Source organism: Melopsittacus undulatus, chromosome 3 (genome assembly GCF_012275295.1).
Source record: "Melopsittacus undulatus isolate bMelUnd1 chromosome 3, bMelUnd1.mat.Z, whole genome shotgun sequence".
NCBI lineage: Eukaryota > Metazoa > Chordata > Aves > Psittaciformes > Psittaculidae > Melopsittacus > Melopsittacus undulatus.
In genome coordinates, this window is record NC_047529.1 from 106,589,290 (window position 1) to 106,603,813 (window position 14,524).

Here is a 14,524-nt window from a genome sequence, read left to right on the forward strand (position 1 = left end):
TTTGGCCAGTCATTCAGCTTCCCTGGAGGCTGAAAACTTTTTCCTCTAACCCAACTTCACTAAATGCTATTTGCAAGAGAAGCACTCTAAATAACAATGGTTTTATGCAACACTGGTAAATCACACTGCAGAAAAGGCCTCGTGGGCAAGACCTACATACAACAGCATAGGAATAACGATTCAGAGGCAAGAAGCATGCAGTGCTGTTTCCATAGCTTCCCCACACAAACCTTTACTTGTGGTAAAATGTGTTCTCAAAAGGCTGGAAGACACAGCATGGCTATCATTGATAAAGTGGCTATGGGGCCGCATGACAAGCAGGCAACGCTCTTCAGAAACACAGCTCGTCAAAGACCCATGGCAGGGCTGCTTTGTCAGGTTTGGTATTTCACAAGAGAGCTTTGTGGCATTCTCCAAGGAGGTCTGGAGTATTTTGCCTGGCCCCTACGCATTTCTGCCTTTCACAACTCAGCAACACCTCCCTTCCTCTCTTGCAGACAGAAATCAGTCACATTCCCTGCTGTGTCAGCTTTTCCTGAACACTTCATTATGTTGAGAGACACACAGAGTCTTACTACACCCCAGAATCAATAACAGATTCTGGGAATCCCATCCTTTACAGGGTCTTTCCAGCCCTGGGATGCCCAAAGATGGCAAGAATGGGTTTCACTTTCTGAAGAAGTCAGGAAAGAAGCCATCAATCAATCACTGCTCTGCACAGCCCAGATACTGATCTAGGTGAGGCTCTGCATTCAGGGTAGCAAACACTTATGTAGGATGGAGAGCAGGGTGAAGAAAGGTGTTTGCACACACTTCAAAAAGGAAAACAACACACTAGACGAGCCACCACACTCAGGCATTAAGGGAACTGAGCACTGGCATGACAAACAGCTGAATAAAAACCCCAGCAATCGGGTGTAAAGCCTTCATGGATTCCCCAACATTGAATATTTTTAAGATTCAAATGGACAGGGTGCTGGGACATCAGATCTAGGCCATGCTTTTCCCTAGAAAAGTTAGAGCAGATGATACCTGGGGTCCAATCCAACCCAGTATCCTGTGATTCTATGGTTTGTGTGACAGCTCAGCCACTTCACACAAATTCAACTTCATCCAGCACAACTAAGGAACACTGGGGTGAGAACCCTATGTGCCTTGCTTCTGGCTAATGAAACCCAAGAAGGGGACAGTAACCTTGCAGAAGGACAAGCCTTGACACCTTGTGAATGCAAGAGGGATACTCTACACCAGTGCTTACATGTAGACTTCTAGCTCCTTATCTGCAAGGCCTCAACACATTCACAGACTGGCAGGCTGCGGCTCCACTGGAGTACCAGAGCACACGCGTGGTTTGGTGCAGGACAGAGCTCAAGTGGAGTAATAACAGCATTAAAAAAGAGCCTGAAGAACTAAGAAAACATGGCTTTTCCTCTTTTAAATGACAGAGTTAAATTGAAGGCAAGAAGAAGACATGATTCCAGGGACTCTTCCTTAGCTTCCATTTAAAGAAACAATGGGATTTAACATTCTATTGCAATAGAGGAAAATACGTAATCTAAGCTTAGATCTAAATTGCTCCTTAAGCAGTTAAGCCTCAAAAAAAAAAAAAAAGTATCAAAAGACAAGGAAAACCTCTCAAGTTATCCGACAAAAAATTCACATGCTGCTTCTTATATCCAAGATATGCCTTAAACAGTGCAACAGGAACACTGGCTTTACACACACATAAAGGATTTATGAACAAGCACCTCTCTGGGGTACCGTTCTCAAGCATGGAGCTGAATGAATTACCATAAAGGTTTCTCTCTCAATTCATGATTAACCCTAAAGAAGCAGGGGTGCAGGCCACGTAATTACTTTAAGCAAGTTCATTTAATACTTACTTTGGATATGGCAGACCTGTATTACAGCCACACAAGTATGTACCAGTTGTTTTTACCCTACAGGTCTCCCAAATCCCAGCCTGAACTCACCGCATGACCTTTAGCAAGTGGCTTAACCTCCCTGCAGCTTCCACTCACTTTATTAAATGCTCTGATCCACAGCAGTTAGTATTTTACAGACCAGATGTTTGGTACTGAATGACTCAAAATAACAACATCAGAAGCTTTCAAGACAGCACAGTGAACAAGTCCTTGTTTTCACTCGAGCCTGGGTACTATAACTATGGACCAGATACAATGCAGATAAAGGTCTTTCTGAATCAACAAGCAATAATCAAGAAAACCAGGCAGAACGAGGGATAACTGCAGTAATGTTTGACTTTACAATGTATATGCTTTACTTTGCAAAAGGAACAAAGATACACATAGAATTAAAATTAGTAAACAAATAAATAGGCAGGAAGTGTTCCCCTAATTCTCCTTTTAAAATAGATGTCAACAGAAGTCAGAGCACTACACACAGCCATCTATCAAAGGATTGTATCATATTAAGATGTGGAAGCATCACTCTAGAAGAAACTGGTACAGAAATGATGTTATCATCTCAGTAATAAAATTCTTGGTGTTAACACCACAGTAACAAAAACCCCCTCACCCTTTTTGACACTTTTTTGTGCCTAAAGTCCCACCCTTTAGACACAATTGGATTCAAGGTCCACATAATGACACATGATGGCTGTGGTGAAATAAGTGGCAAGGACACACGCATGACTAACTCTAAACACTAGCAGCAAGATCCAGAAAGTTAATGATTAACAAAAAGCTAATGGCAAAAGCAAGCGGAAGAGTGGTTTCTGCCTTTTAACATGTCCAGCATCACAACACAGTCATGATTGCTGTCCTCCCTCGGATTGACTCACTATTCCCTCTCCAGGCACATTTACCCCAAATTACAGCTATCGTTATCTTACACTGTTCTAAACAACACTTCAGGTCTTTCCCGTTCCACAGAAAAGACCTGAAACCTCTAAAACAGTTAAGCAACAGTGACTAAGATAATTACATACACTTCACATGATGTCCAGGATTTCTAGTGACCTTTATACACAATATTGTCCTACTACTTGAAGATCAAAAAGACTTGGCCTGAGTCACAAGTGACTAAGCTGAAAGAAACCGGGCTTAAAAGATAATAAAACTGAGAGCAAAGAAAAGAGTTTTATCTGCCCGTTACCTCATGAATAGGAGTACCTTCCAGTTTCCAGAGCATTAAGTAAGTTTTTACACTTCACAGGAAGTAAAAGCCTACAGATCAGAAGGATCCGGGGGTTCCCTTTGTTATCAGTAGGCAAACACAAAAGGAAGCAAGAAGTCCTCCTCCAGCTGTGCCATCAAGCCACGGGAGGTAACTTGAGTCAGTCGCCCAGGGGTTACCCAGCTCCCCCTTCAGAGCTTGTACAGCAGGCGAGGCACAACTCTGCCCATAATTAAACAAGCTCAGTAACATGCACAGTGGGAGAGAAAGGAGAGTCCCTGAGGCAGACTGCTAACAAGGACAGCGGCTAGACAAATGGAGTACTTTCAAGACAGTTTCTTAATCAATAATTTGAAAGAAATGCTAGGCACATTGCCATTCCGCTAGTTTATTCTGCTGAAATAACCTTTATACCTGCCTCTTTAAAAGTTCAACTGACTTGCATGTAAATTAATCCTACAAAGCAGACCTGCTCACTACTAAAGCGGAGATCCCATCTGGCAACACTTGGAAGAAGAAATTATCCACCCATCCCAAACTTCATCACCGCGTACTAGCCCTCGAAACGGTAAATACAAGAGCCCCACGAGGCACCCTGAACTGTTGAACAGATCAGAAGCAGCATAATCAGCTATTCCCATGGCCTCCACAGCTTGGTCTGGTATGAATTTGTAATATTGCCCTTCCCCCATTTGATGAAGACCACACAAAGAAACAAAGATATTTAACATGCCACAGCATAATACAACACAAATTGCAGATGGAAGGTTAAGATATTTAAAAAGTCATCTGAGAAATTAAATGCATTTAAAACTATTCCTGTAATAATAATTCATTGGACAGGGGGATGGGGGAAATACCTTGTTGTGACAACAGGAAAGATTAAAAAAAAAAGAAGGAAAAAAACAACAAAAGAAAAGGAGTACTCTGGGAACTTCAAGGCAGTATTTCCTAATGTGCATAATGATGGTTTGCAAGAGAAGTGCAAGAGGTAGAAGTTTAGAGGTAAGAAAGCTCAGCAGAACCATCCCCTAAGCTTTATTCAGCATTCTAGACAAAATACTTAAACTCTGAATACCACATTAAAATGTTTGAATACAATCACAGTGTTCAAACTTTCCAATCATTAACATTAAATGGAAGTTCAGTTAAAAGAAAAGACAACAGATACTGAATACTTCACCAGATGAAGATATAATGCACATGCTCAAAAGACCTCAGTCTTAAGTCCCACTCATGCAGGCAGACAAGAAAAACAGTGTTAATGACCTATAAACCTGATCAGAGCTTAAATAATTAAAAGACTACAGGAAACAGGGCTTTGATACTAGAGCGCAGATCTTGGTATCAGAACAGGCTGTGCAACTCTCCTGGGGGTCAGTTTGTTTATAAACCCATAGCTGCTCATCTTACCAAGTACAAGACGTTTATTTCTGTTAAAAATTCTTTAGTTAAGCTGCAAGAAAAGCATTTCCTAAGAAAACTGCCCCAAGATGGGCTACTACTACTCCAGTAATGCAGAATCCATATGGCAACTCCAATTAATTACCTAATAGAACAAGCAAAACAGCTTTAATTTTAAGGGTTTGGGGCTGTTTTGTAAGGTTAAAAATACATCAGAAAAACCAAACATCCACAAAGCAGCAAGAATTCTGCAATGACAATATTCACTTTAAATCCAGTGCTCACTGGACATAACAGCTCAGAGCAGACCACTTGAAACAAGGCATTCAGCAGACTTTAGAAGGAAAGCACAGCTCCTTATGGTATTAAAGTTGTATCTTTCCACTTAAAGCACAATTTAACTTGATTAGAAAAGAACACAGAATTACCATGAAACTTCAGTTTCATAAATTTAAGTCGTTTCTGATGCTAAAAGGCAAAACTAATTTATGAATTTAAGCACTCTCCAGTTTGCCAAGTTAGTCCCCAACCCTAACAATGTATCTGGATCCATCCTAATTTCAAGGAGGCTCCCAATAACTACTGCACACAAAACAAACTGCAATGGACTCTTATCTAGTTGAAGGGGGGTTGATCCAAAAACTTCTCTGGGCATTAAAGTGTAGCTCAATCTGTGTTACCTCCCACTGCCTGCAAAAAGCCATTTATCCAGTACGCATAATGATGCAAATTATTTCTCAATGCATGCTTATCTTTAGGGTAATAATGCAAAATAAGGGAGAGAGACCAATTATGTTGCAGAAAAATATGCTATTTCAGAAAGTGTTTCCATCTCCTTTTCACTATTTAACAGTACCAGTCACACTCTCACAAGCCTTCCTTCCCAGATGAAAGGTGAGACTTCACACAGCTTGCCAGCATTAACCCTGTTATTACCTTCATCAGTATAGCTACACACAAATTACTTCATATTACACCATTACGCAGGCTTTTAATCACATTGTCCTGACATATGGTTACAGCAGCAGTTGAGCCCTGTCTGTCATCACCGCAAGGAAAACATTCCCATCTCAGGGCAACCCCCCCAAGAGCACGGGTAGTCATACTGCTACAGCAGCTTCCAAGCTTTCCACTGGCAGCTACTCAGAGGTGAAATCCGGGCTGAAATCGTGCATTTCCAGTCACGAGCCCTGCCATGCTGTTTAATCCTTGTCCATGCTACCTTCTGGAGCACAGGAGAGACAGACCTGGAGCAAAGAGTTAAAAACTTAGAAGGACAATTTGATTTGGAGGGTGGGGAAGAGAATGAGACCTCTTAAGAAGCATTAAGCAAGGAACAAAACATTCTGCAGATGGTTTAGGGTCAGCCTGCTACTACAGATAAAGATACTCAAGTCTATAAACACCTCAATACTGCATGAAAGAGCACTCATATGTCCCACTCCTTCCTTTCTTCAAACCCTCCTTCTCTTCCCACTCCAAACTTGTTCAATCTCTTTATAAAAATAGAAATGAGAGGGCGGGGGTTTAACTAAAAGATTATGAGGAAATATGTAGAAATACTTAAAAAAAAGATAAATAGTAAGACATTAAGACTTGCTTTTGGCACTGTGTTTTCCACACATTCGTATTCATATTCATGAGAGTATATATTTACTATAAAATGCTTTCAAAGTGGCATGGGGCTGTTATGTGCCCTATAAACAGTGAACCAGAGCACTTCTACAGCACCTTTCTGCACTGCTGGAAATCTTATGACCCTGGAGACTAAGCCAAAAATTAGGTTTTTGTTTGGTTTGGGTTTTTTTTTTTAAAGCTGACTTAAAGTTCTAATATTCATAATACTTGTATTTTTCATTCCTTCAGCCACATTCAGCCTTCACAAAGCTTTCATTATTCACAGGAAACACAGTGTGAAAAGGCAGTATTCCATCCCTTTATTTGGGGGTTAAACCCCAGGATCACCAATGAGTTGAGCCACCAAGGCAATGCATACTCCAGAACTTGTCCCCTGATGAGGTAAGACTGCTCCTGCTTTTTTTCTCCTTTATTCTAACTCAGTGACAAGGAACTGGGCAGCAATAGCATCTCTTGGAGATCCGGTTGTGACATGGGTTGAATTAACACCTTGTTACATTTACTGCTTGTTTTTCTAAGTTTTCATAGGCAGACAACACCACAGTTGCACAATACATTGGCTATTTAATCTGTAGTTGGGCTCGTATTCTGTCTGTTCCTCCCTCATTAGTTACAACAGTCACCCCTCCTTCTCTAGTGTTCTAGATCCAATTATCGCTCATTATTTCCTCCTAATTGCAGAGGAAGAACCTCACAGGGACAGCAAAACAAGCATCCCTGACACCCATATCCTTTCAGCACAGATTCCCAGTTTCACCTTCCAGTCTTGCAGTACAGTTCCTTCCTTGCTTATTTCAGTCAGCTCCTGGAAGAGTTAAACTGAAAACAATCTTTAATAGAAGAGTGCTGTTTAGTGGACCGCATATGCATGTAGAACTACTGGGTAGCAAGTGAAGTAAGGCAGGCTACATCGCCTGGGGCCGGGTGGCAGAGAGAACGTTTCAGAATACCTTCAGCTCAGCCTAAACAGGTATTAAACTCACTGGGATTTTCTGTACATATTCCAGTTTCTCAGAACAGCAGCTTATAGATCTCATGGGGCATCCCTGCTGGTAAAACCAGGCAGAGGCAGGCATATCTTTTAAGAAAATTAAGTATTTTTTGTCACTACTTTCATATATTTGTGTTGAAAACTAAGCAGAATTGCTGTGCTATGCTTCCATCCAACTTCAGCTGACAACAACGGTGTACTTTGAGAATTCATGTTAGAACTCTGAATGGAGGTGGTCCTTACAGTCCATTGTGAAAACCTTAATACAAAACACTTCCCAGAGCAGGGCAGGTTTAACTCACGCCACCACCATATACTGAAACTCTCCCAGGCAAGGATGGGAATACCCACCCCGGAGAGCAAATCATCCCTTTGAACCGTAAACAACATGGACACCATCTTCCTCTTGGGAGTCCGGGCGCTCGAAAACTACCATCACCACCCCCCAGGAGGAGAAGGAGAGGCGGCACGGCTCATAACAACTTTCAAGAAGTTGATGCCATTAAATGGAAGAGAATAAAAGCAGGATTCAAAGGAGGTGCCTGCTTACCCCGCGGGGAAACAACCCCGGAGGGTGCAGCCTTATCCCATCCAACCCCGCAGCCCCTCGGAGCGGAACAGATCCCGTGCGCTAAGGGCCCCCCGCGCTGGCTGCACTCCAGCGGGCCCGTCGAACAAGTTGATCCCGGCATGAGAGAAAGAAAAGGAAGAGCTGAGAGAGGAAAAAGAGCCGGGAGGGGGAGGGGAAGCCCCTGCGCGGCCGCACCGCGGCTGCGGAGCCCGCACTGGGCGGACGGACAGCCGGAGGGCAGTAGAGTCTCCCCACAACTCTCCTCCACGTCGCCAGGATCCATGATTCCCTCCCGCTGCCCCACTCCAACTTTCCGCGCCCCGGGGGCGGCCCCCAGGCTCCACCCGCCTCTCCGAGCCGAGCGCCCCCCGCGGCCCTGCCCGCCCGGGACTCACCGGCATCATCTTGGAGCCGAACCGCATGGGGACGGCTCCACCGCCCGGAGCGGGAGATCGGCGACCGGAGGGGGGAACGAAGGGCCTGTGCTGCTCACCAGGACGCGCGGAGGACGAGACCTGTTGCGGGAGATGCCGTTCCCGGCCTCACCACCCCGTCCTGCGCTTTGTTCCCACCGGGCTCCACCGCAGTCGCCCCCGGCTCCGCTCCGAAACTAACCCCGGCCCGGCGAGGAGGAGCCGCCGCGCCCCGCCCGCCGCCCACCCCCGGGAGGGGCCGGCCCGCCTCCTGCCCCCGCCGGGGGGCTCTGCTTCCTTCGCAGTGGGGGTCAGCGCTCCCGGGGCGGAGGTTCTGCGGGGGACGTGTGCATCAGCACGGGGTCACCTCCCCCGAAACTGGCCTCCGGGCACAGCACCGGTCCTTGCCCTGCAGGGTGAGCGTCCCCGGACAGGCGGGCGGGAAGCTGGCCAAGGTCAGGCTTCAACGCCGGAGCCTGCCTGTCAACCCCGTTCCGCTCTTGTGTGCGCAGCCCCTGCCAGAAGCACGCTTCGTTGTTTTGCTGATTTTAGTCGGACCTGGCAGTCGAGCCACAGTGGTCATGTCAGACCTCGCAGAACAGCGATAAGATGCGGAAATAAAGTCTTAAGAGACCCGTATCAAGGTTGGGCTGTCCTCAAAAGACAACCACCCCACAAATCTTTTACACCCCCTTAAGAAGGAAACTAAGGAAGTTTTCCCTTACCCACACCAGTATATGGGACACCCATTTCAAGCCGGCACACTTTACTATCAGCACTTCAAAAGCTCAGAGAAGGCTTGAAAGAACAAGCTTGTGCTAAACCAGCACCGTTATGGGGCTCTCTGTAGGAAAACCAGCTCCATCTGCTTTCCCTACTCGTATTAAAATCTTCGCAGTAATTAAAAAAGGATAAAAGGGGAGAGAATTAAAAGTTCTCAGATGAAGGGAGAACAAAACTCAGACCTGATCTCTATCTAAACATCACTTTTTCGAAGGCAGTAAAGAACTTAAGCAGCGTTGATAAAAACCCCGGGAAGCCCTGTGCAGTAACCGAACACTGTTTAACAGAAAACTGCTGCAGCTGCGGGCGGAGGGGGGGGCTTAAAAAAGGAGGATGTAAATGCTATTTTTGTAGTTGTCTAATTACAGCAAAGAAAAACTTAAGATTTTTTTTCTTTTTGCTGCAGCGTTTATGAAATATATGGATAATCAAAACACGTCCCAGAAGTGCCTCGCACTGATTTAAACCAGCTGTACAACTCCTCCCCGCTCCGGCTCACATTCCGTGAGCGCTTCGCCTTCGGAAGAAGTCCTCCAAAGCCGGCGGGGAGCGAGACGGGAGGCTGGGACCGAGTGTTATACCCTCAGCCGTGACTAGCTTTGACACACACACACATACATCTGTCTGTTTCCCCCCCGGCCCCAGGGCAGCCCGAGGCCACCCTCCCTCCGTGCGGACCTCCGAGCCCCTCCCTGCACCGCTCCCCGCGGGACTCGCACCACCCCCTTGCCAGGGCTGGCCAATGAGAAGGCGCCGCCGGCTGCATGACGTCACCTCCCCCGACGCCTATTGGGTACCCCGCGAAAACAGCTCGGTGTCTCTCGGCAACACCGTGGCGTCACAGCACCGCCCCGTACCCCTCCGCGGGTAACCCCAACCCTCATGCCGGGGGCGAAGCCGTGATCGCTGTACCCGCGGGCGCGCTCCCGAAACACCCCCAACATCTCAGCAGCAGAGCAAGAGCTTAATAAATAAATACCGGCTTCTTCTCGTGGCTCCCATTCACTCAGGGTCGCTCTTCCGCTGCCCGGACACTTTGGCATACCTACCCACAGCAGGTTTCTAACCCCAGGTTTCATTCGGTATTTGTTGTTTTAACTCAACTTTTGAAGCATTTTACAAAATGAAAATGTTACAGGCACGTGCCAAAGGAGAACCAAAATCCTCCTGTAAATCTCTACTGAACTTTAAGGAGCATATAGCTGGTAAAGGAATAAAACAAGAGGCATGATCTTTAGATGTATTCCTCCAATACAGACACGAGTTATTTCTAATAATCATAAAATCAATAGAATAGTTGGGGTTGGAAAGGACCTTAAGATCATCTAGTTCAACCTCTCTGCCATGGGCAGGGACACCTCACACTAGACCATGTCACCTAAGGCTCTGTCCAGCCTGGCCTTGAACACTGCCAGGGACAGAGCTTTTTTATCACCTCTTTGGGCAACCTGTGCCTGTGCCTCACCACCCTCACAGTAATATGAATTGCAATATTACAATAACAATTTCTAAGCCTGCAAAATAAAACTGGAAACAGATATGAATCAGCTAGAAAAGAGGTTTCAGATGCACCTACGAGCACAGTGGCTACATTTTGCCAGGGCATGCCTCCCACTGGTCAATCCACAGAAGTCTTCGTTGGCACAACTCCTAATTTTTACACCTTCCACACAAAGCCACAACCCCATCCCTGCTAAGGAAATGAAGCTTCAAGGGGTGCACCTATTTTTTTCCCAGTTTTTGCCCAGGCTCTATGACTCATATGTTGTGATGGAGGCTCTCTGTGCCATCTGGCCACACTCTTCAGATCACAGCTTCTGTCCAACAGAGGGGACAACCCTCGCCAGGTTTGCAGGTAAAGCAGGGTCAAAATTGCCTGAGCAGAGCTCAGAAGCACTGATCTCTTCCCTACAGCATGCTACATTCCTGCCCCTTTAGGCAATTCAGACGTGATTTCACTAGATAAGCATGACACGAATTTCCCACAGTGGGTTATTAATGACAGGAAAGATTTTAGGGTTTACGAGCAGGGAGGAGATGATTCCCCCCCCACCAGTGGGAAGGAACACGTGAGGGTTTCTGACCGCAGGTTCAACCTCCGGAGTGTCAGCGGTTGGAGATAACTGAGTCATGCACAAGAGGATTGGCAAAAGGCAGCACTTCTCAGTTCTGCATATACAGAGCTGCCACAGAAAGGAAGAGGAGATGAGATCCATGGGATTGGGAGCCAACACTGCAGGCAGCTGAAGCTCTGCACCTCTTCCCTGCTTCCCACTACTCTTGGCAGCCTGATGGAGCATGCTGCAGTTGACTAAGACCACATGCAGCTCCCTAGAAGCAATCACAGCAAGGGCCCAGAGGAAGCTAATACTCATGGAATGGCTTGAAAAGTATCCAAGAAAACGAAAAGTAACACCAAACCACCAAGAAAATGTAGTTGAATCATTCTTCTTTCCACAAGAAATCTACTCTATCTGAACCACAGAAACTTGCAGTAGCAGAAAGACATGACAGCAGTGGTAATGACAATTAGGAGAAATCAACAGCATCATCTTTTCTTTCCATATGATGGGATCATAGGGAGAGGGGGTAGGAAGATACTGTTGTATTTCCCACCTTCAGCAGGCTTCTTAACACTCCAAAACTTCGGTTAATTCTTTCAGTGCTATATCTAAGCCATTTTAACAGTAATGTCTCATCCTTTTCTCTACAAGCCCGAGTAAAACTGCCTCCAGACCAGCCAAATCATCTTTTACAGCCCTTGCACAATTAGGAGGATTACAAGGCAGCAGGTATCGGGTAACGTCTCTTTTGCAATACTTTGTGAGAATAAAAAATACATTAAAATGCTGTACCTGCAAGCTGTTTATATTTTAACAACCTCTTTCATTCTTCAGCAAAAAAAAAATGGTGAAACATATGCTTAGACCGTTTCTAAGACAGTAATTCCAGAGGGAGTTTGTCAGAGATCAGCCCAACAGCCTCAATTTAAGAGGAGCAGAAGGCCACCTGGTTTAGATTTGCTGTCCACTGCCACCTACTGTTAAAACTCCACCACGTCAAACTTCCGAGCTCTACTTTGTGAGAGGTACGACTCAACAGCGCAGAAAGGGAAAGCTTTGGAACTGAGATTGCTGGGGGGCGGGAATAAGGGAAAACGCCTAGAGAATTGCTCACCTAACCTCTGCGGGTTGGGGCATAGCACAGCAGCTTTACATGTTTGGATTCTCTCCAGCAACACTGAACTTCTGGCACCTCATACAGCTAATCCCCAGCCCATGATAAGGCCTTTCCAGAGAGTGATTCAAAGCAAGGTTGTCAAATTTCCTCACAAAGAAAAAAAGTAGCTATAGGAAATACCTTCACCACTTTCATACAATTCTGCTAATCCATCAGCTGCCCTCCAGTGGTTGTTAATCTTTTTCACTATTTAATGTATTTTTATGCTATTTGATCCATTTTTAAAAGATCAGATAGCAGACTTTGCAGTGGAAACACACAACATGGCGAAAACATGTAGCAACAAGTGAGTCTTCATCCCAGATGGAAAAAAAGAAGCCCACTAGATCCAAAATCTGCAGCTGATATTCATTAAATCCTTAAAGGAACCTGCTAACCAAATTAGCTAGGACATCCCATATTATCCCAGTGACTATTTCCAAAGCAAAAGCTGTGTGCCATACTCAAGACACTACATCAAGAAGCATTAAGCAAGTGACAGTCGTAGATAAAGCCATGGTGGCTTGCCACAACTTGTGTCAAATCCAGTTCTTTCACTGTGAAGGTTTTCTTCAGGATTGAGAGGTGGTATAATATATATACTTTCCTCCTGGTGATAAGCTGCTTTGCTCACTAACATCTGTGTCTGGCAACTGAAATGGCTCTCTTCGGCTGTAATTCTCTGCAGGGAGTTTATCATATCAGTGCATGCTTAATGAAGAACATCATCGTGTCCCTATGTGAATGGGCCAGATTTTGTTGAAAGGTATGTTTCATTGTCAGCTGAAGTCCATTTGGGTTGTGACATACACATCCTTATTCACACAAAGATGATGTTGATTTCAAATCTAAACAAAAAACTGTGTTCTGTCACATTCCTGTGCCACAGCTCAAAGTCTAAATTTTCCCAACATGAGGAACAGCTGAGTTACATTTACCTTGCTCAGAAGCACAAGAGCCAGTGTCTTGCCTTGTGAAAGCACTTACTTCTGTACAAAATGAATATAAACTTCATTGGTCACTGTAGATGTGAACTGGTAATGCATGGAAGCAAGCACATGAGACATCAGAGGTTCAGAATCTGTAACCTTAAAGTTAATTAAAATATATTTCTTGCTCAGCTTGCATTCTCTCTGTAAACTAATCCCATTACCTAGGTTGCGAGAATCATGCGTGCTCCCACTGCGCAAAGTACATACTCAACCACATTACTCAGTAAGCTAATAATTATACAGAGCCAGCAGCACCCAGGAACCAGTAGCACTCAGAAACTACTTTAGAAACATGCATCAATTTTGCTGCAACCTATTCAGCTCTTAAGCTGATAATTTAGCAACAATTTCAAAGAATGATTCTATAAAAGCAGAGAGTGACATTAATACTGCTGAACACAAGCATCACTCACAGTAAACAAAAGTCTCTCGTTTATTCCAGAACAACCAGGAATTCATTAACTTCAGTAAACTAAAGCTTCTCCAACTTCTCAAGTTACTTGCTGGAAGAAAATTCTAATTTCCTCACTCAAAATTCTTTTCCATGGACTTCAAATGCCAATCTTTTGTCCCACAAGTATTTTAACATCTATCCAGCTAAAGCTAGTCTGCACTGTATCTTAAAAAGAGGAGAAATAAACTTTGTCATTTGTTAGTCCCCAGTATATTTGAACAAAACATAGTCTGGCACAATTTAGTGTTTCATATGCACCATACGCAGCTGATATTCCTCTCAATAACTAATTTACATTCATTCACTAGACTCTGGATGCCTGTTAATTTACCACAGCACAGATCTGACTGAAGATCCTCTGTAATCAAATGGCTAAGGCAATTACAGCAGTATGAGAAAGCTGTCTCTGCCTGCAGCCACTAATCCAGCCCCACAAGGGAGCTGGTCAGTAAGAAAAAGAAGGGAAGAAACTGAAAAACATGCTTGTTAAGTGCATAGATATTTAGCTGTTGCAAACAGGGATTCAGCAATCAAAATCCCATTCCTTACCAGAAACCTTAAGACACTGATTGGCCACACAGTGATGCTGAACCTTCATCTCAACTGGATGTTTAGAGAACATGGAGAGTTAATTCAACACTGCTGGTTTACTGCTGCCTCATCCCTGTTTCTTAGCTGACAAGAAGCCAGGCTTAGCTCATGCTAGGAGTCCCTCTGGACTCAAGAGAGAATGAAACCAGAAGGATTTAAGAAAAATACAAAATTACTTCAAGATCAGCCCCCACGATTCCTTTTTTTTGTAAAGTGACTGCAGGTCTGAGCAGACCTCATCACTGTAAATGTACCCTCCTTGTTAATCTATGGGTTTCCTTTGTGCCTTCTCACACAAAGCTATAGTCCTGTGCTTCAGCAAATCAAACT

The 14,524-nt window shown here is 44.7% G+C and overlaps 1 protein-coding gene across 1 annotated transcript in view; it reads right to left on the minus strand.

The window, feature by feature from the left end:
- Positions 1–8,334, minus strand: part of TP53BP2 (tumor protein p53 binding protein 2) — a 47,723-nt gene extending 39,389 nt beyond the window's left edge. Inside the window, exon 1 of the mRNA XM_034060469.1 lies at positions 8,138–8,334. Within this exon, the coding sequence (XP_033916360.1) occupies positions 8,138–8,164 (27 nt within the window). The 5' untranslated portion in view covers positions 8,165–8,334. The remainder of the gene's footprint in view (positions 1–8,137) is intronic.
- Positions 8,335–14,524: the final 6,190 nt, after the last annotated feature.